Raw genomic sequence first — 25382 nt, forward strand, 5'->3', positions numbered from 1 at the left:
GTCCAGTCCCCTTCTCCAGTCACTTTTTCACCTGTGGACCCCTACATCTCACGGCCCACTTATGACCATCCTAAGGCCGTTGCTGCTACACGGTAAAGCCACAAATTTGGCCCGTTGCTGCTACACGGTAAAGTCACAAATTTGGCCCGTCACTGCTACATGGTAAAGCCACAAATTTGGCCTGTCGCTGCTACACGGTAAAGCCACAAATTTGGCCCGTCGCTGCTACACGGTAAAGCCACAAATTTGGCCCGTCGCTGCTACCGGGTTAAAATAGACATACTAAGTGCCAGAAGCATCTGAGAGTACAGGCCCTTCACCACACTGGGCTTAAGACACAGCACAAGAGACTGAAAGGAATGCCACCCACAAGCACCACAACAAGCAGTCTCATATCCTTGTTCTCCTGCCTCAAAACGCTTCTCTTGTCCCCTCCCTCAGCCGGGCCTCCCCCTGGGTGCTTGACGAATGAGTTCCCTTGTCTGTCAGGGGAATGCATCTCATCGGCTGTGGTGTGTGACTCACATCAGGACTGCATCGACGGCTCTGACGAAAGCGATGCTACTTGCGGTGTGTGTTGCCGGATCTGTTGTATTTTGTTTTGCCTCCGAGCTGTTTGTGGGGGTTATTTATTTATATATTTACTTTTTTTCATCTTGACCTTTAGCTCCATCTTGTTGACACTCATTGGAAGTGAAAAATCATAACGTGGGGGATCAGAAACTTAACAAAAAAACGAAATAAAAAGTGCATGTATACAAATATTAGTCCGAGTCAGGCCTTCGTTTTGTATCCCTGTCGTATATACAGTAATGAGAGCAATGCGTTCTTGTGGTGTACGTGTTCCAGGTCCCAAAGATCCTGTCGACACCCCTTGCTCCGGGGCTTATGATTTCCAGTGTGGGGACGGGCTGTGTATTGACATAAGCTCTCGCTGTGATGGCACCGCTGACTGCCGCGACCGATCTGACGAAGACAACTGTGTGTTTCCCTTGCTTTGTGTTGCCAATCTTGCTCTGTCTTCCTGTGTTGCTAACCTTGCTTTTAATTTTTATTTTTATCTATATTTTCTTTCTTTTTCCTTTATTTTTTCTTTATTCTTGGCTATTTTTGTGTTGCTAATGTTACTTAATCTTGTGTTGCTAATCCTGCTTCAGTGTTTCTTCTGCCATTTTTTTTTTTTGCATTATTTTCCTGACTACGTAGTTTTCTATATTATTCTCTCTCTCTCTCTCTCTCTCTCTCTCTCTCTCTCTCTCTCTCTCTCTCTCTCTCGCATGCAGTAAACATTTTTTTTAATTATATTTGATACGTTAAATAAGTCTGCTTTTTGCTTTTATAAGATGTCAAGATTTTTTTTTCATTTCTCTTGCAATTGTCCTTAAAATACTTGCTTATTATGCTTCACACCGATCCATTCAATTTCACACTTTTAATAATGTCACTGTTTGTTATTGTTTGTGTATGTGAGTTTTATTACGAGACATTTAAAGCCATGATTATTACTTGCTTATTATGCTTCACACCGATCCATTCAATTTCACACTTTTAATAATGTCACTGTTTGCTATTGTTTGTGTATGTGAGTTATTACAAGACATCCATGCTTACCTTCGGCTGAATATTAGTGTGTATCGTCTCCCTCATAATCGCCTAAGTCATTTTTTCAGCCATTTCCAGGTTTTTTGTCCATCAATTTTTCAACATGTGACGCCCATTTTCGTATAGTTGCCTTCATCATTCAGGGTTTGGGTGTTCTGGAATTGACCTTTTCATTTCTGCCTAAACCTTAACCTGGTAGCAGCGGGGATCATGTTTCTTAAATGCCCCTCTTAACGAGAAAAATGTGAAAAAATTATCACTCACACAAACCATTTCATAATATATATCAAAGCATGTGTGATCAGTTTATGTATCATCCATTTTTGGGGGGTTTATATCATGGCACAAATTTGGCCAGTTGCTGCTACACGGTAAAGCCACAAATTTGGCCTGTCGCTGCTACCGGGTTAAGCCAAATGAGATAATGACGGTTCTTTTCTGATTTCCTGGAAAGTAGAAAATAATGACTTAGGTGGTTTGTTTACGAAGGGGACGGTATTGCTTAAGGTTGAGGTTTAGCATTACGGAACCTCTGTGAACCACCTCTGCCTGCTGTCTGACCCCACCATACATCTGTAGGTATAAACACATGCGGGTCGGGACAGTATCAGTGCAACAACGGTCAGTGTATCTGGGAGGAGAGCCGCTGCGATGGGTACCCGGACTGTGAAGACGGCACAGACGAAAGTGGATGCCCTCAAATCACCACCACCACCGTACCCCCGCCCCCTCGTACCACCACACCCCCGCCCCCTCGTACGTTTGTGTTGCTGTGTTGCCCCTTTTTGCCCTTCTCTTTCCCTCCATATAGTAAATCAGGGTTGTAAGTGCATTCGAAATATGTTCATACATAATCCAACACCTTTATCTTCCATCTCACGAGTCATGCTTCTCTGTGTGTGGTGTCTGAATGTGCTTATACGTAACCTGGTACCCCTCGGCTTCTTGTCATCGCGTTTCTCCGTTTTCCTTTCCCTTGAAGCCCCACGTTGCGGCCCCAGACAGTTTCAGTGCTACGACGGCGAGTGTGTGCCCGGGAGTGCTCGCTGTGACCGTCGCTATGATTGTCGCGACGCTTCTGATGAGCTCGGCTGCCCCACCGCCACACCTGAACCAAGTATATGATTTATTTTAGTTGGTGGTTTGTTTTTTTCCCTCCCGCTAATTCCGACTAATATGCTTTTTGGGTTTGATTTTAAAAGCTTTCGTTTGGTTATAGTTAAACATCCGGTTCTTCCCCCCCTCCTTCTTCTTCCGCTTCCTCCTCCTCTTCTTCTTCTCCCTCCTTCTCTTCCTTTTCTTCCTCTTGTTTGTACTTGCCCACCTTCCTCCTCCTCCTCCTCCTCCTCCTCCTCCTCCTCCTCCTCCTCCTCCTCCTCCCCCTCCTCCTCTTCTTCTTCTCCCTCCTTCTCTTCCTTTTCTTCCTCTTGTTTGTACTTGCCCACCTTCCTCCTCCTCCTCCTCCTCCTCCTCCTCCTCCTCCTCCTCTTCTTCTTCTTCTCCCTCCTTCTCTTCCTTTTCTTTCTCTTGTTTGTACTTGGCCGCCTTCCTCCTCCTCCTCCTCCTCTTCTACCTCCTCCTCTTCATTTTTTTTCTCTCATACATTCTTTGTCCTGCCTTCCTCCTCCTCCTTTTTTATAAGGAATTTCTGTTTTTTTTTTTCATCTAATATTTCATGCTTTTTCTTTTTCTTATCTTTACCTTGACATCCAACACCCTATATTAGATAACAAACACCTTATATCCTCTGTCTATACTAACCTTCCCTCTTTATCCCATCTACAACCAATTCCGTAGATGACTTGAAGCACTCACGTAAACCTAACCCAGTCTAAATCTACACTCGTAACGTTCTTCATTGATATCCAACACCATATTTCCTCTTTCTAAACTACCCTTCCCTCTGTATCCCATCTATAACCAATTCCGTTGATGATTTGAAGCATTTGCATAAACCTAACCCAGTCTAAATCTACACTCGTAACATTCTTCATTGATATCCAACACCTTATTTCCTCTTTCTAAACTACCCTTCCCTCTGTATCCCATCTATAACCAATTCCGTAGATGATTTGAAGCACTCACGTAAACCTAACCCAGTCTAAATCTACACTCGTAACATTCTTCATTGATATCCAACACCTTATTTCCTCTTTCTAAACTACCCTTTCCTCTATATCCCATCTTTAACCAATTCTGTAGATGATTTGAAGCACTCACGTAAACCTAACCCAGTCTAAATCTACACTCGTAACATTCTTCATTGATATCCAACACCTTATTTCCTCTTTCTAAACTACCCTTCCCTCTGTATCCCATCTATAACCAATTCCGTAGATGATTTGAAGCATTTGCATAAACCTAACCCAGTCTAAATCTACACTCGTAACATTCTTCATTGATATCCAACACCTTATTTCCTCTTTCTAAACTACCCTTCCCTCTGTATCCCATCTATAACCAATTCCGTAGATGATTTGAAGCACTCGCGTAAACCTAACCCAGTCTAAATCTACACTCGTAACATTCTTCATTGATATCCAACACCTTATTTCCTCTTTCTAAACTACCCTTCCCTCTGTATCCCATCTATAACCAATTCCGTAGATGATTTGAAGCACTCACGTAAACCTAACTCGGTCTAAATCTACACTCGTAACATTCTTCACTTGTTCGTCCACAGCCATAACCTCAATATTATCTTCTTTAACAGTTCTTTTCTCTATCTCAGGAAGGCATGGAGCAAGCATCTCAGTGTAGTGCTGTTGTCGAGTGCAACAATAATGATAATGACCTTCGAAATTCTTGACTTCGCATGTTTTCCTTCCTCCAGGTTTTGTAGTTTAGCGAGATTGTGGAGTGCAAGCGGAGGATGATTTTTGAAGTACCTAATGTTATGTTGTTTCTTCCTCTCTCCCTCTCTCTCTCTCCCTGACTAATATAATGATTGCTTGGACGATTCTACTACTAATACAATTTTTCTGTCGGGTTTTATGATTCAGGATTGTGGAGTGGAAACTGAGGATGATTTTTGAAGTAGCTAATGTTATGTTCTTTCTTCCTCTCTCCCTCTCTCTCTCTCCCTGACTAATATAATGATTGCTTGGACGATTCTACTACTAATACAATTTTTCTGTCGGGTTTTATGATTCAGGATTGTGGAGTGGAAACTGAGGATGATTTTTGAAGTAGCTAATGTTATGTTCTTTCTTCCTCTCTCCCTCTCTCTCTCTCCCTGACTAATATAATGATTGCTTGTACGATTTTAATACTAATGCAATTTTCCTGTTGGGTTTTATGATTCAGGATTGTGGAGTGGAAACTGAGGATGATTTTTGAAGTACCTAATGTTATGTTCTTTCTTCCTCTCTCCCTCTCTTCCTCTCCCTGACTAATATGATAATTGCTTGTACGATTTTAATACTAATGCAATTTTCCTGTTGGGTTTTATGATTCAGGATTGTGGAGTGGAAACTGACGATGATTTTTGAAGTACCTAATGTTATGCTGTTCCTCCTCCTCTCTCTTTTCCTTGACTAATATAATGATTGCTTGGATGATTCTACTACTAATACGATTTTCCTGTCGGGTGATTTAACAAGTAATTAATCCTCTATGCAGATTTCCATATTTTGGATTGCATATAAAATTGCTTCGTAATTTATTCCAGAGCTGTGATATGATTTCTGGTATTGAGTTGCCTGGGTGATTCTACTTCTAATACAAGCTTTCTACCAATAGTTTTAATCTGGTGATCTTCTATGATGATTCCCATGTTTTGAATTGCATATGAAATTCCTTAGATATGATTTCTGGTGTTGATTTTAAGTATCTAATGAGTGATTGCCTGGGTGATTCTACTATTAATACAAGCTTTCTACCAATAGTTTTAATCTGGTGATCTTCTATAATGATTACCATGTTTTGAATTGCATATGAAATTCCTTCGATATGATTTCTGGTGTTGATTCTAACTATCTAATGAGTGATTGCCTGGGTGATTCTACTTCTAATACAAGCTTTCTACCAATAGTTTTAATCTGATGATCTTCTGTGCTCATTCCCATGTTTTGAATTGCATATGAAATTCCTTAGATATGATTTCTGGTGTTGATTCTAACTATCTAACGAGTGAGTGCCTGGGTGATTCTACTACTAATATAAGCTTTCTACCAATAGTTTTAATCTGGTGATCTTCTATGATGATTCCCATGTTTTGAATTGCATATGAAATTCCTTAGATATGACTTCTGGTGTTGATTCTAACTATCTAACGAGTGAGTGCCTGGGTGATTCTAATACTAATACAAGTTTTCTACCAATAGTTTTAATCTGATGATCTTCTGTGCTCATTCCCATGTTTTGAATTGCATATGAAATTCCTTCGATATGATTTCTGGTGTTTATTCTAACTATCTAACGAGTGAGTGCCTGGGTGATTCTACTACTAATACAAGCTTTCTACCAATAGTTTTAATCTGGTGATCTTCTATGATGATTCCCATGTTTTGAATTGCGTATAAAATTGCTTCGATATGATTTCTGGTGTTGATTCTAACTATCTAATGAGTGATTGCCTGGGTGATTCTAATACTAATACAAGTTTTCTACCAATAGTTTTAATCTGATGATCTTCTGTGCTCATTCCCATGTTTTGAATTGCATATGATATTCCTTAGATATGATTTCTGGTGTTGATTCTAACTATCTAACGAGTGATTGCCTGGGTGATTCTACTACTAATACAGGCTTTCTACCAATAGTTTTAATCTGGTGACTATTCCCATTCTCATATTTTGGATTGCATGTAAAATTGCTTCATAATCTATTCCAGAGGTTTGATATATTTATTAGCATTGATTTTAACTGTCTAATGAAGTGACTGTCTTGATGATTTTACTAATGCAATTTCGTTGAACCAATTTTATGATATGGCGATTGATTTTCCTGGAGATTCTTGTATGTACAGTTTTGATTGCACGTAACTTTGCTGAATAATTTTTTCCAGAGCTCTCATTTGGTATTGATTTTGACTAACTAATGGAGTAATGATGATGTTACTAATACAAGTTATTTCTTTACTGATTCTATGACATGGGGATTGATTTTCTATGCCAATTCTCATAGACTTTTTTGATTGCATGTAACGTTTTCCAGAGATTGATCTAACTCACCATCTTCTAAGCTGGGTTGATTATGATTAGCTGTGTGTCATTAGGATACCACCATTTTTCAATATGATTTATCGAGCTTTCCTTACCTCTAAACACACTTGCAGTAACTATGATGGATTGATCTAACTTGCCATTCCCTGAGCTAGGTTAACTATGCCGTTTGCTAGAGTACTAACTAACATTGGACATCTTCTTTGTTTTATGTTCTTAATTTCCTTACCTCTAAACAGACTTACAGTAACTACCATGGATTGAACTAACTTGCCATTCCCTGAGCTAGGTTAACTATGCCGTTTGCTAGAGTACTAACTAACATTGGACATCTTCTTTGTTTTATGTTCTTAATTTCCTTACCTCTAAACACACTTGCAGTAACTATGATGGATTGATCTAACTTGCCATTCCCTGAGCTAGGTTAACTATGCCGTTTGCAAGAGTACTAACTAACATTGGATGTCTTCTTTGTTTTGTGTTCTCACTCTCCCTACATAAGGTTGAACGCCTCTGTTAGTTATGCCATACCTCTGCTTTCCTTTCCCTCCAGCAAACTTATATGAGGTAACCTTATATTCATCTCCCTGACCCTACTTCTTCATATAACGTCAGTACTTTCCTTATACGAAGTTGAACGGTTCTGTCTCCCTTCCTTCCCCTTCAGCAAACTTACTAGTCTCCTTTTTCCTTAACTTTTCTAAACACTCCTACAGTAACTCACATTCTTCTGCTTCTTCATCTAGCATCCGTACTTTCCTTATACGAAGTTGAACGGTTCTATCAGTCATGCCGGACCTCTCCCTTCCTTCCCCCCTCAGTGAAGCCGCACTACTGTCCCCCTGGCCAGTTTAAGTGCAAGGATGGCCACTGCATAGCCTATCACTTGTGCTGTAATGGCCATGTGGACTGTCACGATGGCTCCGATGAACTCAATTGCCACTTTGGTACTTCACTCTTTACTCCTTGGTGTTCCTGCCTGTGTCTTGCTCTCTCTCGGATCTTAATTTGCCATTGGTCGTGTAGTATGTGTGATGGGATGGCATGTTAGACTGGTATCCTAGACAGAGAGGGACTATTTCTTTCTTTCCGATTCTTGAAGTCCTGTATACTAGCCTGATATGGAGTCTTTTTTCTGGCTAACAGCATCTATATATTTTTCCTTTCTTTCTATCATGGTTGCATATATGGTATTCAAAACTAGAAGAGGCCTTATTTCTTTCTGATTCTTGAAGTCCTGTATACTAGCCTGATATGGAGTCTTATTTCTGGCTAACGGCATCTATATATTTTTCCTTTCTATCATGGTTGCACATATGGTATTCAAAACTAGAAGAGGCCTTATTTCTTTCTTTCTGATTCTTGAAGTCCAGTATACTAGCCTGATATGGAGTCTTCTTCAGGTCTAGAGTGCATATATTTTTGCTTTTTTACTAAGGCTACACATATGATATTCCAGACTCACTTATTTCTTTTCCTTTCCTCCTCCATTTGCACAAGTATGCTATCGTAGAGGAGAGACAGTTGTTGCATGCCACTGAAAACCGAGTGCTGTAATATTAGTGGTACTTTGCTTACTTTGATTTTGATAAGTAAGTGAGTTAGTTAAGGTTTTGATAAGTGGTTTGCCTATGGCCACAGTGTACGAGCTTTGGTTTTGGCACTGTTTAAATGAAGCCTGATTTGCATGCCTTATAAAAGGTCGAACTTACATTTAAGAGCTTGGAGTATTAAATAATTATGACATTTTTTTGCTTACAATAGATCACACTTGCATTTAAGAACTTGGAATACTAAATAACTATGACATTTTTTTGGCTTACAATAGATCGCATTTAAGAACTTGGTGTATTAAATGATTATGACATATTTTATTTGCTTAGTTTGATTTTGATAAGTGAATAAGATAAGGAAGGTTTTGATAGGTGGTATATGCCTCTTGTCGCAATGTACTAGCTTTGGTTTCGGCACTGTTTAAACGAAGCCTGATTTGCATGCACCTCAAACTCCTGCGTATCTTTAGGAAAATAATACACTGAACTTTACATATAAAACAGTCATTATGTATCTTCTTATATGCAAATTATAGTTATGAGAAGATCAATGTCACTTATGAATTTAAAGATTTGCACACACCTTTAAACTCCTGCGTATCTTTAAAAAAATAATACACTGAACTTGACATATAAAACAGTCATTATGTAGCTTCTTATATGCAAATTATAGTTATGAGAAGATCAATGTCACATGAATTTAAAGAAAGTGATGTCCTGATTTGCACACACCTGAAACTGCTGCGTATCTTTAGAAAAATAATACACTGAACTTGACATATAAAACAGTCATTATGTATCTTTTTATATGCAAATTATAGTTATGAGAAAATCAATCTCACTTACGAATTTAAAGATTTGCACACACCTTTTAACTGCTGCGTATCTTTAGAAAAATAATACACTTAACTTGACATATAAAACGATCATAATGTATCTTTTTATATGCAAATTATAGTCATTAATAAAAAAGTGTCCATGGTTACGCCAACAACCATAGTAGCGAGTGACCCAAAAGTTGAGTTACCAGTGCCCTGTGACCTTGTTGTTGACTGACCTCTGCCCTCCGTCCCTCCCCCAGACGTCTTCCAGTGCCAGGACGGACGCACCATTGACCAATCCCTGCGCTGTAATGGCCGCTGGGACTGTCCTGACGGCTCTGATGAATCTGGCTGTGTTGGTGAGTTCTTCCGAGAGGCATTTTTCTTAACCCATCTGCTGCGATTGGCACGGATTTTGCCTTCACTGGTAGCCTGGTAACATACACTCCCAGGTCTTTCTCTGCCTCTGTGGTGGATAGTGGAGTGTTTCCCATGTGGTATTGGTATGCTGGATATCCCCTCCCAAGGTGCAGGACTTTACATTTCTCTTCATTGAATCCTAACAGCCACTTTTTGATTCATTCCTGTCGCTTGGTGATGTCTTCTTGTAGGAAATCCACAGTCAAGGGGTTAAGAATAGGGAGTTTAGAGTTAGATACGGCATAGATAAAAGCAATTCTACATACGCTTCAAACAAGGGAGAAAATGGCGCCACTATAAACACCTGCCTGCACCAATACGGGCTGGGGCCGACTACCATCCAGGCCCCTCAAGCAAGCCTACCGGCACTATAGGCGAAGACGTAAAACAAAACAAAAAAAATATAACTTATGCGTCTTTCCATTTCAGGTCAGGGCGTGATCGACATCAAGACGTACCCTAACCAGCAGACCATCCAGCAGAGTAAGTCACAGTACCTTAATGTCCCGCACTCCTCCTCCAGCCCTCCCTCGGCACATACCCTCGGCTTCTCCCACCCTCGTATCCTCCTCCTCCTCGTCCTCCCTCGACTCCTTCTCGTCTTCCTCTGTTTTCTTGTTTAATTTTAAGTTGTGTTGCGTTTTCTTCTTCTTCCCCTCCTCCTCCTCCTCCTCCTCCTCCTCCCTCGACTCCTTCTCGTCTTCCTCTGTTTTCTTGTTTAATTTTAAGTTGTGTTGCGTTTTCTTCTTCTTCCCCTCCTCCTCCTCCTCCTCCTCCTCCTCCTCCTCCTCCTCCTCCTCCTCCTCCTCCTCTTATTCCTCCTCCTCCTCCTCCTCCTCCTCCTCCTCCTCCTTCTCCTCCTCCTCCTCCTCCTCCTCCTCCTTCTCCTCCTCCTCCTCCTCCTCCTCCTCCTCCTCCTCCTATTCCTCCTCCTCTCTTTTCTTCTTTAATTCTGTTTCTTGATCTTCTTCCTCCTCCTCCTCCTCCTCCACCTTTGAGAACTTGACTTTTATTTTCTGTTTTCCTCTTTTGTTTTAACTTGTTCTCCTCCTCCTCCTCCTCCTCTTCCTCCATTTCCTTCCTCCTCCTCCTCCTCCTCCTCCTCCTCCTTTGATAACTTGTCCTCACTTTGCTCTCTCTCTTCTTCTTAACTCATGTTCCTTATTCTTCTCCTTATCACTCCTCCTCCTCCTCTTCCTCCATTGCCTTCCTCCTCCTCCTCCTCTGAACTCGAATTTTTCTTAATAGTTTTTTTCTTCTTATGTTAACTTGTGCTCTTCATTCTCCTCCTCCTCCTCCTCCTCCTGCCGGGGCCTGCTACTGCGGACTCTCGTAGCCGCAGTAGCAACACACACACACTAACACACTAACACACTCCACCACCACTAACACCATCTGAATGTCACTCCTGCAGCAACGTTACCTTGAGAGAGTCCACCCCACACTGAAGGAAGGCCACGATTTAGTTACGTAATTTTCATGGATTTAAGCTCGGACCAATTCGGGATAACATTATTTTAGTGTGTGTTTTTCTTCCTATTCCCTTACTACTAAACACTCTATTCGGTCCATGGGTTTCAGGGGGTAGGGGGAGATTTTTGATCTTGTTCTGCCGTTAGACTTTCGCCCATATGTAATTTTCTGTCCATTTTCAGCTACGAACTACTTTTTTACATCAATTTCCAGTCTCGATACGTCTTAACACACGCTATTTGTTTTGTTTTAGGGGTAATGGGAGCTTTTTCTGTCCTGTTCCGCCATTAGTCTTTCACCCATACATAATCTTGTGTCCATTCTCAGCTATGAACTACTTTTTTCCACTAATATTCAGTCTTGATACGTCTTAACACACACTATTTGTTTTGTTTTAGGGGTGATGGGAGCTTTTTCTGTCCTGTTCCGCCGTTAGACTTTCACCCATACGTAATCTTGTGTCCATTCTCAGCTACAAACTTTTTTTTACATTAATTTCCAGTCTCGATACGTCTTAACACACACTATTTGTTTAGTTCTAAGGGTTGTGGGAGCTTTCTCAATATTGTTCCTTTGTTAGACTTTCACCCATACATAATCTTGTGTCCATTTTCAGCTACGAAATACTTTTTTACACTAATTTCCAGTCTCGATACGTCTTAAGACACACTATTTGTTTAGTTCTAAGGGTTGTGGGAGCTTTTTCAATATCGTTCCGCCGTTAGACTTTCACCCATACGTAATCTTGTATCCATTTTCTGCTACAAACTTTTTTTTACACTAATTTCCAGTCTCGATACATCTTAACACACACTATTTGTTTAGTTCTAAGGGTTGTGGGAGCTTTTCCAATATCGTTCCTCCGTTAGACTTTCACCCATACGTAATCTTTTGTCCATTCTCAGCTACGAACTACTTTTTTCCACTAATATTCAGTCTCAATATATTTCTTAATTATACTTATTTTTTAAGGGGGCGAGGGGCTGTTCTTCCTCTTTGTAATGGGTGAAATGTTATATCAAGCTGACATTTTTTTAGTCTTGATAACGTACACACTTAACATTGCTTTGCGTCCAGGGGCTCATGCTTCTTGAAATTGTCGATACTTTTATTTTGATTATTCATATGACGTCACCCTGAGCGATGTAGTATCAGATTGACTTACGTAAAGTGCTTTCTTCCTCTGTTCCAAGACATGATTCAGCTTCACAGTGCAGGGCGGACCATCTCAGTGTACTAATGTTGAAAATGCAGTTACAATAGAGTGAAAACATTGTGGCTTCTCTTATCAGGGTAGCAGGAACACTAACACTACTACAACTACTACTACTAACATTCTCTAAAGCTAAGGAAGGACCGACAGACCACTGGTTACCTCCATACTCTGATCTCTAACTGTGTGAATTTTTAGTACCACTCGGACACACTCGTAAATTGTGCCTACTTTTACTATTACTACTACTATTACTATTACTACCTTTTAAAGCCACAGAAAGACATACCGGTTACTTTACGTACTTAGAACTGTGTGATTTACTCATACCACTCGGATACACTCGTAAATTGTGCCTATACTCAGGGATGTCATGTGGTGGCCGGCCAGATCTCAAGTTAGACATAAAGACAAACCCACAATGCCTCAAAATTTAGCTAGATGCGTAATTTTTCTTGCCTCAAAATCTAGTTTGTTACATAATTTTTCTTGCCTCAAAATCTAGTTTGTTACATAATTTTTCTTGCCTCAAAATCTAGTTACGTAATATCTTTTATTTTAGTTACTTTGCTTAAGATTACGTGTCGCCGCAGAATATAGTTAGTTACGTAATCTCATATATTTTAGTTGTTTTTACGAGACTTACACTTGCTTAAGATTACGTGTTGATGCCTTAATATGCCTCAAAGTCTAGTTAGTTACGTAATTTCGTTTATTTTAGTTACTTTACTCAAGATTACGTGTCGCCTCAGAATGTAGTTAGTTACGTAATCTCATATATTTTAGTTGGTTTTACGAGACTTACACATGGTTAAGTTTACTTGTCGACGCCTAAATATGCCTCAAAGTCTAGTTAGTTACGTAATTCCATATATTTCAATCATTTTAGTTAATTTTACGAGACTTACACTCACTCAAGATTACGTGTCGACAGTTTAACACACCTCAGAATCTAGGTAGTTACGTAATTCCATGTATTTCAGTCATTTTAGTTAATATTATGAGACATTCTCTTTATAATGTGTATTGACTCCCTAACATGCCTCAAAACCTAGTTAGTTACGTAATTTCATATATTTGTCATTTTAGTCAATTTTACGAGACTTACACGCGCTTCATAATACGTATTGACACCCTAACATGCCTCAGAATCTAGTTAGTTACGTAATTCCATATATTTCAGTCACTTTAGTTAAATTTATGAGACTTACACTCGCTTCATAATAAGTATTGACACCCTAACATACCTCAGAATCTAGTTAGTTACGTAATTCCATATATTTCAGTCACTTTAGTTAAATTTATGAGACTTACACTCGCTTCATAATAAGTGTTGACACCCTAACATGCCTCAGAATCTAGTTAGTTACGTAATTCCATATTTCAGTCACTTTAGTTAAATTTATGAGACTTACACTCTTCATAATAAGTATTGACACCTAACATACCTCAGAATCTAGTTAGTTCCGTAATTCATAGTCATATTTCAGTCACTTTAGTTAAATTCATAATAAGTGTTGACACCCTAACATGCCTCAGAATCTAGTTAGTTACGTTATTCCATATATTTCAGTCACTTTAGTTAAATTTATGAGACTTACACTCGCTTCATAATAAGTATTGACACCCTAACATACCTCAGAATCTAGTTAGTTACGTAATTCCATATATTTCAGTCACTTTAGTTAAATTTATGAGACTTACACTCGCTTCATAATAAGTATTGACACCCTAACATGCCTCAAAATCTATAGTTAGTTACGTAATCTTATGTTTTAGTTAATTTTACAAGACTTACACTCACTTAAAATTACGTATTGACGGCCAAACGCAAAGTCATGGCAGTATATTCATCTTCTCTTCTTTTCAGGCAGTCCAGGCAGTATATTGCTCTTTTGTTTCTGTTCCTCTTGGATGAGCACCAAAACACACGCGTACTAGGCTATATTCCCCTTTTTCACATTTGTCTTCTTCTACGTTCCTATAGTTGTCTGATAGTTTCTCTATATATATTTTGTATCAAGCAGTCAGGCAGAATTTTATATACTATCATGGTTACTCTAACTAGGCTATTCTTCTCTTATTTTTCACATATGTCTTCTTCTACGAACCTTTCTATAGTTGTCTGGCAAAAAAATGGCCACTTACATTACTTTGTGGTGAATCATGGCTCTATTCTTTCACCCATTCGTCTATATGCAAAGTTCAGGCCAGTTTAAATAGCAATAAAGTTTGTTTTTCATCCCCTCTGGCAAAAAAATGGCCACTTACCTTACTCTGTGGTGCATCGTGGCTCTATTCTTTCATCCATTTATCTATATGCAAAGCTCAGGCCAATTGTTTCTCATCCCCTATGGCCAAAAAAATGGCCACTTACCTTACTCTGTGGTGCATCGTGGCTCTATTTTTCATCCCTTTGTATATCTATGGCGACGATACACAGGCAACAACATTTCTGAGCCTATCCAATAACTAGTTCGTAAGATGAAAACCCTTGAAAAATATGATGTTTAAGAGCATGAGTGTCTACTGTAACATAAGAATCCATCCTCAAACACCTCCTCGTCCTTCCTCCTATCACGCGTAAACCCCCCAAAATTCAATTGATGTGATATATATATATAAATACATTTCCTGTGCTAGTCAGTCCAGTTTAGGGTACATGTACGTTCTTGTTAATAAATTGATGGAATGACGGATGTGTATCAAGTAGACTTAACCTGCCTTAGCATCATGTTTCTCAAGAGTAAATTGATGAGTCTGTTCTATTTAATGCTGGCGAGTAGATGAAGGTAAGCGGAAACGTCTATCTCTCTCTCTCTATCTATCTGTCTATCTCTCGTCTCCCTCTCGTGGCCTGCATGCAACTTTTTTTTACCCGTCTCGTTGTGTGTCTCTGCGAAAATTGTCCCTCTTGCATCTTTCCTCCCTTATAATGTCCTTTTTTTTATATATAGAGGTAGGATTGTTTTTTTTTTTTCATATATTATTATACTTCAGCTGTATTTGTGTTTGTGAAAATTGTCCCTCTTGCAACTTTCCTCCCTTATAATGTGTCTTTTATTTTCATAGTAGAAGTAGGAGGGATTTTTTTGGCATATATTATTAGGTACTCTTTTCATCTCCTGTGTCTGTGCTAAAATTGTCCCTCTTGCAACTTTCTTCCCTTATTGTTTCTTCCCAGGTGTCAGAGGAGTAATTTTTCATATGCTAAAATTGTCCTTCTCGCATCTTTTTCCATTATAATTTCTTCCTGGGAGTAATTTTTTAATGGTACCGGTAGAAGGGATTTTTTTCGCATCTATATATTTTCTCTCCTCTTGTGTCTATGCTAAAATTATCCCTCCTGCAACTATTTTTCCTGATAATTTATTCCCGGGAGTAATTTTTTAATGGTACTGGTAGGAGGGAGTTTTTTGGCCCTCTATAAATTTTCTCTCCTTTTGTGTCTGTGCTAAAATTATCCCTCCTGCAACTATTTTTCCTGGTAATTTATTCCCGGGAGTAATTTTTAATGGTACTGGTAGGAGGGAGTTTTTTGGCCCTCTATATATTTTCTCTCGTTTTGTGTCTGTGCTAAAATTATCCCTCCCGCAACTTTTCTCCCTTATAATTTCTTCCCAGTTGTTAGAGGAGTATTTTTTTATAGTACAGGTAGGAGGGAGTTTTTTCGCCCCTTTATATATATTTTCAACCTTTTTCCACCTCCTTTTGTGTCCATGTGTCCGCTAAAATTGAAGTCATTCATTTAACGATTGTATTCATTTAATTAATAACGATTGTATTCATTTAATAATTGCAGTCATTCATTTAATTCACTATATCCAGGGGAGACCAATTTAAAGGTTCAGCGTCAAGTTAAAAATGAGTTAGGTTTAATTGTAGTCATTCATTTAATTCTCTATATTCAGGGGAGACCAATTTAAAGGTTCAGAGTCAAGTTAAAAATGAGTTAGGTTTAATTGTAGTCATTCATTTAATTCACTATATTCAGGGGAGACCAATTTAAAGGTTCAGAGTCAAGTTAAAAATGAGTTAGGTTTAATTGTAGTCATTCATTTAATTCACTATATTCAGGGGAGACCAATTTACAGGTTCAAGGTCAAGTTAAAAATGAGTTAGGTTTAATTGTAGTCATTCATTTAATTCACAATGTCCAGGGAAGAGCAATTTAGAGGTGAGGTCAGTCATTGTGTCCGGGTAATCATGAGTCTCCCATCTGACGGGCAGCCCGGGAGGTTGTCTTCCAATGCCGCGACGAGGGTTCCCTGCGAGCCCCCGTGCGCTGGGTGAGGGACGGAGGACGTGCACTGCCCCCGGGATCAACAGATGTCCGAGGCCGCCTAACCATCCCAGACGTTCAGGCAAGTTCACGTTCACGTTTAACCCGTCCGCTGCGATTGGCACGGATTTGACCTTCACTGGTAGCCTGGTAACATACACTCCCAGGTCTTTCTCTGCCTTTGTGGTGGATAGTGGAGTGTTTCTCATGTGGTATTGGTATGCTGGATTTCCCCTCCCTAGGTGCATGGCTTTACATTTTTTTTCATTGACTTGTAGCAGCCACTTTTTGTTCCATTCCTGTTGCTTGGTGAGGTCTTGTAGGAAATCCTCAGTCAAGGGGTTAAGTTCATTCAAGCAAGCAATACATTTTTTTGGGGGGTTCAATAGACATAACGGTACCTTAAAAATTATTCAGAATTGACGGATTTGTGAGGCTGCCTGACCTTACCAAACATCTAATCAAGCACAGGTTTGAGCTCAAATTCATTCAAGAAGGCAACACTAGCTTTTTGGAGGTTGAGTAAGTACAATAGTATCTAAGAAATCATATAAACAAAGAAGAAGAAGAGATAGATTAATATAAGACAAGCTATTTGATCCCACAGTCTTAGAATCATACTATAATGCGATCGTTTCTCATGGCATCCCCTTCCACAGATGGAGCATGCTGGGCAATACTATTGCGAGGCCCAGGGAGTTTCCCAGTCGACAGCCAACTGGAGGAAGTCCGTCTATCTGCAGGTCACTCCTTGTAAGTATCCAGATCAGCTGTGTGGTTTTCTGACTCTCACCTATTGTTAATTTTGTATCCATTCTCACCTACAAACTCTATTTTTTCATTAGTATCCAGTCTTTGTTATATTTACGTCCTCTGTGATCTGTTCCAATGTTTTTTATCTAGATTTTCACCCCTAGAAACTGTACATACATCTTCCCTTCCCCTTCCATAAGTACTGTCCACTCAATATTATGTTTCATGTATTATTTTCCAGTCTTTGTTTAATTCATGTCCTCTGTGATTCTGTTCCAATGTTTTTTATCTAGATTTCCACCCCTAGAAACTGTACATACATTTTCCCTTCCCCTTCCATAAGTACTGTCCACTCAATATTATGTTTCATGTATTATTTTCCAGTCTTTGTTTAACTTATATTCCCATTCCCTAATACACTCTATGCTCATATATAATCCCTTATCTACTATTATATACGTACATAGATTTAAGAGCCATTTGTAACTGCCGTCATATGTCGTAACTCTTTTCTCACGGGTACAAACCACTAAATCCTGTCTTGTAATTTTTCTTCCTGTTCTCCTATCTCCTCTGTAACATTACCTGATTCCTCATGTATTTGTATATATATAATCCCTTGTCTACTCATATATATAAATTTAAGAGCCATATGTAACTACTGTCATATGTCGTAACTCTTTTCACATGTACAAACCACTAATGTCCCGTCTGCATCTTCCCCTAACCTTGCTGCACGGATTTCTTAGCCTCCAAGAAACAACCTGATCCCTCTATAAACCCCTTGCAGACTCTCTTCCACCACCGCCTCTCCCTCCACTCACTCCACCCACATGCCCATACCTCCACACACCACCAGCGTAACTCCACCAAACATGCCCATCATCGCCCCTCCAACCACCCCCATCGCCCTTACGGCTTCCTACGCCACCCTCGCTTCCCTATCACTGACCCCCCGAACGTAACTCCCACTCAAAGCTATGCCTCGTCCCTATCGCTAAATCCCCCCCCTTTAACCCTCCCCCCGGCTCTCAAATCTTGGTCGCTTACACACCAAACGACACCAACCACGAACCCTCAACCAAAGCCGTCAAAGTCTCGGAGCTTCTCGGAGACCAGAGTGGCGCCCCGAGTGATCACGTCCATCAGTTTCAGGGGGAATTTTAACCGTCCTAATAACCACACGCTGAGTTCAGGTAGTGTGTGTGTGTGTGTGTGTGTGTGTGTGTGTGTGTGTGTGTGTGTGTGTGTGTTCAGCCTTCAATGTTGTGTTTTGATAGGCTATGCGTAGGGGAGGAGTATACATATATGTGCGTGTATGTTTTTTTTTGTGTGTGTGTGAGTGTAAGTGTGTGTGTGTATGTGTGTGTGTGTTATCAGTCTTATACCTTTAATGGGGTAAATACAGTAACTCGCTAGCATGGATTTTAATATTAGAATTTGCAATATACATTTCTTTCATTTTGACATCAATAGTTAACACCTTAAAATACATGAAAAAAAAATAATAAAAAAACAGGAATAATGACAAACAGTAAAAACTAACATTCTCCGCTTCTCGTTCTCAGGTTCGAAATTTTCACGTAAAACCATAATATATCGTCACCTTCGTAAACAAACCACCTAAGTCATTATTTTCTGCTTTTCCGTTAATCAGAAAAGAACTGTCATTATCTCATTTATCTTAAGGTTTAGGCAGAAATTAAGAGGCCAATTCTAGAACACTCAAACCCTGAATGACAAAGGCAACAATACAAAAATGAGCGTCAAGTTGAAAAGTTAAAGTAAAGAAAAACCTGGAAATCGCTGAAAAATGACTCTAGGAATTGTTTTATGAGGGTGACGATGTAGGCCACGAGGAGTCTGGCGGAGTATGGGCATAAGGGACAGAGCCATATTTCTCTAGTTTGCATTGGGAAAGTCAGGCCACACATCACATGAGGAACAAGATACAAGTTGCAAGGGAAATGTGACCCTCGGTAAACTCCTCATTTTGATTTTTACAGGAGAGGAAATGATTCAAGGGCAAAAGAAAAGGGCAAGGGCATAAGGAATAGAGTTTGCATTGGGAAAGTCAGGCCACACATCACATGAGGAACAGGATACAAGCTGCAAAGGGAAACGGTTCAAGGGCAAAAGAAAAGGGCAGATGGACAACATATAACAGTGGATAAAAGTGGATAGAGTTGAGAGACAGCAGAATGGAGGCGGGATCCTGGGATGTGTAACCTTCCTTTCCCAGCGCATCTCGGGAAATTGACTTTGTCCTTTGCGTTCCTTCTCTGCTGGATGCCTCATGTAGTAATAGCAACACTGTCCTTTATATATAATCCGAATCATTTAACAAAACATTCATCTGTGCCCCAACTAATCTTCCTGACCTGTTTCTTGATTCCACTGCCTCCCTGCGTGACATGAACTTCGGTGAGTGTAAGAGCTAACGCGCCTTTCATTTATTTTTCAAGACTACATCGCATGAGAATACTATTAACCCAGTAGCTGCAGGGATCATGTTTCTTAGAGGCTCCTCTAAGCGAGAAAAATGAGAAAAAATCATCACTCGCGCAAACCATTCCATAATATATATCAACGCATTTGTAATCATTTTATACATCATCTATTTTTGGGAGTTTACGTCATAGCAAAAATTTGGCCCATCGCTGCTACCGGGTTAAGGAGTAAAGCTCTGAGCCTCTTAACACAACTAGGACCACTAACACTGAGCTACACTACAAACACTTTTCAAAACACTTGGCCTAATAAACCTCTAATGGCACCTTTCACAGTTTGCCATAATGGGTGAGTATGTCTCCAAACCAATACTAAAGAACTTTGGAATTTCCTTGTGTGGTGTTTGGTGCTCATTTTTAACCTGTCCGCTGCGATTGGCACGGATTTCGCCTTCACTGGTAGACTGGTAACATATACTCCCAGGTCTTTCTCTGCCTCTGTGGTGGATAGCGGAGTGTTTCCCATGTGGTATTGGTATGCTGGATATTCCCTCCCAAGGTGCAGGACTTTACATTTTTCTTAAGTGAATTGTAGCAGGCACTTTTTGCTCCACTCTTATAGCTTGGTGATGTCTTCTTGTAGAAAATCCACAGTCAAGGGGTCAAATTTTTCTTCACTGAACTGTAGCAACCACTTTTTGCTCCTCTCCTATAGCTTGGTGATGTCTTCTTGTAGGAAATCTGCAGTCAAGGAGTTAAGAAATTTAATGAAACTATACAGGAATGAGTCTCATGTGTATCTCGTCTTGCATCAAAAAACTCACCATTGTCGAGTGTACGTAAAAGATGAAAGAGCTTGGTTCAGGCCATTACGAAGCCGCTGGACTGTGAACTCGCCTCGACGCCTCTGAACGTGACTGATAAAAATACGTTTCTTTGCAGATTCACCCATCATCGGTCCGACCCCTACAGTGTGCTCGGCCCTGCAGGCAACATGCGGGAGTGGCGAGTGTATCAACAAGACCCAGGTGTGCGACAACCGCCCGGATTGCAAGGACGCCTCAGATGAGCTTCGCTGCAGTAAGTATCGGCTAGGTTAAGTTAGGTTAGGTTTGGTTAGGTTAGGTTGGTTTTTTTGGGGTTGGGCTGGATTAGGTTAGGTTTGTTTGGGCTGGGTTTGGGTAGGTTAGGTTAGGTTTGGCTGGGTTAGATTAGGTAAAGGTGGGTTGGGTTGGGTTAGGCTTGGTTAGGTTAGGTTAGGTTAGGTTGGGTTGGGGTAAATTATATTAGGTTTGGTTTGGTTTGGTTAGGTTAGGTTAGGTTTGGTTGGGTTAGATTAGTTAAAGATGGGTTGGGTTTGATTAGGCTTGGTCAGGTTAGGTTTGGTTGGGCTGGGCTGGGTTTGGTTAGGCTAGTTAGGTTAGGTTAGCCACGTAATTCACTGTAATCTTACCCAGGTTCAAATGGGTGATAGATTTAACCCGTCCGCTGCGATTGGCACGGATTTGGCCTTCACTGGTAGCCTGGTAACCACTCCCAGGTCTTTCTCTGCCTCTGTGGTGGATAGTGAAGTGTTTCCCATGTGGTATTGGAAAGCTGGATATCCCCTCCCAAGGTGCAGGACTTTACATTTTTCTTCACTGAATTGTACCAGACACTTTTTGCTCCATTCCTGTAGCTTGGTGATGTCTTCTTGTAGGAAATCCACAGTCAAGGGGTTAAGAGCAAAGTAACCCATTTCAACAACCTTCTAAATTATCTAAAGTCCTGAATGCCATGTAATCTTTTTGTTATAGTTTTCGACAGGTCCAAAAAAGGGTTCAAGATTCAAGAGCAAAGTGACTCATTCCAGCATTGTATTAAATTGTCTGAAGTCTTTGACCCCATTGAACCCTTTTTCCCAGGTGCTAATGGATGTGAACCCAACGAGTACCAATGTGAGAACCGCAAGTGTGTGCTCAAGACATGGCTGTGTGACTCCGACAATGACTGCGGTGATAACTCGGATGAACAGAACTGTGCCCCGAGTCCTCCTGGTAAGTCTCCTTCTCTTGTTTTGCATCCTTTAAGCTTCCTCCTTTCCGTAAAAAAAATATAATAAAAGATTTGACCCTCTATTTTGAAGCCCTTTGACTATACACTATTCACAGGAGCAGCAGTAGTAGATTTTTTTTTGTTTCCTCGTGTTTATATATATTTTTTGTCAAGCTGCCTTCCTTTCCTGTTAACCCGTCCGCTGCGATTGCCACGGATTTCGCCTTCACTGGTAGCCTGGTAATCACTCCCATGTCTTTTTCTGCATCTGTGGTGGATAGTGGAGTGTTTCCCATGTGGTATTGGTGTGTTGGATATCCCCTCCCAAGGTGCAGGACTTTACATTTTTCTTCACTGAATTGTAGCAGCCACTTTTTGCTCCATTCCTGTAGCTTGGTGAGGTCTTCTTGTAGGATATCCGCAGGCAAGGGGTTAAGAGCAAAGTGACTCATTTAAACAACATTCTAAATTATCTGAAGTCCAGGATGCCATGTAATCTTTTTGTAATAGTTTTCGAGGTCCAACAAGGGTGCAAGATTCAAGAGGAAAGTGACTCATTCCAGCATTAAATTGTCTGAAGTCTTTGACCCCATTGGTGATGTCTTCTTGTAGGAAATCCACAGTCAAGGGGTTAAAAAAGTAAATCAATAGAATCAATAGGAGAAAAGGGTGCTAGAATTCCTTTTTTTTCCCCTCGAAGGCTCCACCTGTCGCAGCAACGAGTTCACCTGTCAATCCGGGACTCAGTGCATCCCCAAATCCTTCCACTGCGACGGGGACGTGGACTGCATTGACACGTCCGATGAGGTTGGGTGCACCAAGCCCATCGTGATCGAGCCGCCCCCACGCAACGTCGTAGTCCAGGTGGGCGAGTCGTTCACCCTCACCTGCGTCGTCATGGGCACCCCAACACCCATCGTCCTGTGGCGCCTCAACTGGGGTCACGTTCCCGCCAAGTGTGAGATGACCAGGTGAGTGACGTGGCTATGCAGGAGTTCTTATTAGTGTTGGTATTTGTGTTGTGGAAATTTTATGTATTCTCAGGCTTTTGGCTCCCACAACTACTATTTCCCAAGGCCATAAAGTGGGTTAGTCAGGTTCTCACGAGTTTTTTTCATGTTCATGGTGAAGCAGAAGCCTTATTAAACTCTCACTAAGCTCACGACGCTACCCATGGAAATACTAACACACACAACCTCTATGAAAGCCTTGTCAGACTATCACTAGACTCATAACACTACCCATGGAAATACTAACACACACAACCTCTATGAAAGCCTTGTCAGACTATCACTAGACTCATAACACTACCCATGGAAATACTAACACACACAACCTCTACAAAAGCCTTGTCAGACTGTCACTAGGCTCATAACACTACCCATGGAAATACTAACACACACAACCTCTACGAAGGCTTCATTCCAACAGATTTGATTTAATTTCACTTGGTTGAGGAACAGACCTCAACTTAGGCTCTGTGTGGTCTGGATATCTATGTGAATCTATGTAAATCTCTTAAATACTGTATAAACACCTCCACCTCCTTCCCATAGCGAGAATGGCCGTGGCGTGCTGATCTGCCCTGACGCCCAGCCCACAGACCAGGGTGCATACTCCTGCGAGGCCATCAACGGCAGGGGCTCGGTCTTCGCTACTCCGGACGCCATCGTGGTGGTGTCGGGAAGCCCCACCGTTCTCTGCCGGCCCCCCCAGTTCAACTCTGCCGCCATAAATCGTAATGACTGTCTGAACTGTTTCTGCTTCGGTGCCACGGATCAGTGTTACTCCAGCGACATGTACATTACGCAGGTAGGGATGAGCACTTATCCATCACTCGTCCCTTGTGGATGAATGGAACAGGCTTGGCAGTCATGTTGTGGGTGCCAATACCATAGAGACATTCAAGAAGGGGCTGGATAAATTCATGGATTCTGAGATAAGGTGGGGTTAGGAATACAGGAGCCGCCTTGCATGGGGCAGCCGGCCTCTTGCAGACTCCTTACGTTCTTATGTTCTTATGTTCATACGTACTCTTTTTTCTTTCATGGGCAGTGATTAGCAGGGTTGATTTTCTGTCTTTTGGTTATTTTTTGGCCTATCGCTGCGTCCCCTCAATGTAAAAAAGATAAAAATGGTGGTTACGTGTGCTCTGAAAATGAGTGCAAATTATGGGTTGTTTGTGATGAAATTGCTGTACGTAAATCACCCGTGCCTCCCCCACAGCTGCCTCCACCCAGCAGCGATTCGTTCACCCTCGTCGGAGCCAACCAGGACCAGTTTCAGGGCAACTACGTCATTCGGGACACCCAGTACCCACTCTCCTCCTCGCACCTGGTTCGCGGCCAACCCAGAACCCCATCGGACAGGGCTACGGTAAGTTTGTTTTGAAGTGCTGCCCATATATAGCATTCATAGGATCTCTTGCAGAGCCTCTTGAACGACCCAGCCTGGTAGTGTGTCAGGCGAATTGTATTTTAAGTAGCTGCCGTAATGTCTATATCAACCCAATTGTATTTATGTTAATCTTAAGCAGGAGAGAAATAGAATGTGTTTACTTTATCATCCCTCACCCTGTCCTTCTCCTCCTCAGCTCGCCGTGGACCGCTCAAACCTAAGAGGACCGAGAGACCTGGTGATCTATTTCTCGCTGCCTAGCTCTCACAAGGGACAACAGCTGGCTTCCTTCGGTGGCACGCTGCACTATAGAATCCACTACTCCCGTATCGGTGCGAGCCAGACTACCAGCTACCCCGACGTCATCATTAGGGTGAGTAGAGACAGTGTAGGATTGCTTACCCGTCCACTGTGATTGCCATGGATTTCACCTTCATTGGTAGCCCGGTAACATACACTCCCAGGACTTTCTCTGCCTCTGTGGTGGATAGTGGAGTGTTTCCCATGTGGTAGTGGTATGCTTGATATCTTCTAGGTAAATACAACTAGGTAAATACACACACACACACACACACAACTAACCGTCCATTTGTCATCTTCCACAGGGCAACAACGTGACGCTGATGTACGTACACGACGGGACGTTCGCCCCCGACATCGAGAACCGAGTGGACGTACGCTTCTTCTACGGGCAATGGTTCAAGCGCGTGGCGACGAACGGCGGGAACATTCAGACTCAGAACCCGGCCACCAGGGAGGAGATCATGATGGTGCTGGAGAACATGGACCTGCTGCTCATAAGGTGTGTGTGTGTGTGTGTGTGTGTGTGTGTGTGTGTGTGTGTGTGTGTGTATTTATCTATTTGTAGTCTACCAGGCCCGAGCTAAGCTGTTTGTTTGTGTGTGAGGCTGGGTATGTGTGTGTGCGTGTGGGGGGTATGTGTGTGTGCGTGTGGGGGGTAAGTGTGTGTGTGTCTGTGTGAGGGTATGTGTGTGTGTGTGTGTGTGTGTGTGTGAGGCTGGGTATGTGTGTGTGTGACTGTGTGAGGGTGGGTATGTGTGTGTGCGTGTGAGGCTGGGTATGTGTGTGTGCATGTGAGGGTGGATATGCATGTTTGTGTGTGTGTGTGTGTGTGTGTGTGTTTACCTATAGCCATTGTATTGATTCATTAGTTTCCCTTGATGCCTTTTCATGAATCTCAATAATAATAAAAATAATG

At 41.2% G+C, this 25382-nt stretch overlaps 2 protein-coding genes across 59 annotated transcripts in view; both read left to right on the plus strand.

Annotated features, from left to right (window-relative positions):
• LOC127002212 (low-density lipoprotein receptor-related protein 2-like) overlaps window positions 1-16677 on the plus strand; it is a 100836-nt gene extending 84159 nt beyond the window's left edge. For 37 of the 50 annotated variants that reach the window (XM_050867935.1, XM_050867951.1, XM_050867959.1 and 34 more), the window contains 5 exons: window positions 2182-2358; window positions 2585-2719; window positions 9402-9500; window positions 9991-10044; window positions 16478-16677. In XM_050867935.1, coding sequence (XP_050723892.1) covers window positions 2182-2358; window positions 2585-2719; window positions 9402-9500; window positions 9991-10044; window positions 16478-16662 — 650 coding nt within the window. In that variant the 3' untranslated portion in view covers window positions 16663-16677. Of the gene's footprint in view, window positions 1-441; window positions 571-849; window positions 982-2181; window positions 2359-2584; window positions 2720-7588; window positions 7715-9401; window positions 9501-9990; window positions 10045-14117; window positions 14872-16477 lie in introns of those variants that run through there. The other 13 variants (XM_050867938.1, XM_050867966.1, XM_050867975.1 and 10 more) reach the window with 5 other exon arrangements.
• A 489-nt stretch (window positions 16678-17166) lies between these two features.
• Window positions 17167-25382, plus strand: part of LOC127002211 (basement membrane-specific heparan sulfate proteoglycan core protein-like) — an 88759-nt gene continuing 80543 nt past the window's right edge. For all 9 annotated transcript variants that reach the window (XM_050867931.1, XM_050867928.1, XM_050867925.1 and 6 more), the window contains exons 1-8: window positions 17167-17282; window positions 20675-20812; window positions 21637-21768; window positions 22467-22737; window positions 23323-23578; window positions 23993-24142; window positions 24360-24536; window positions 24769-24965. In XM_050867931.1, the coding sequence (XP_050723888.1) occupies window positions 17189-17282; window positions 20675-20812; window positions 21637-21768; window positions 22467-22737; window positions 23323-23578; window positions 23993-24142; window positions 24360-24536; window positions 24769-24965 (1415 nt within the window). In that variant the 5' untranslated portion in view covers window positions 17167-17188. The remainder of the gene's footprint in view (window positions 17283-20674; window positions 20813-21636; window positions 21769-22466; window positions 22738-23322; window positions 23579-23992; window positions 24143-24359; window positions 24537-24768; window positions 24966-25382) is intronic.

The sequence above is a fragment of the Eriocheir sinensis genome, chromosome 22, assembly GCF_024679095.1.
Source record: "Eriocheir sinensis breed Jianghai 21 chromosome 22, ASM2467909v1, whole genome shotgun sequence".
NCBI lineage: Eukaryota > Metazoa > Arthropoda > Malacostraca > Decapoda > Varunidae > Eriocheir > Eriocheir sinensis.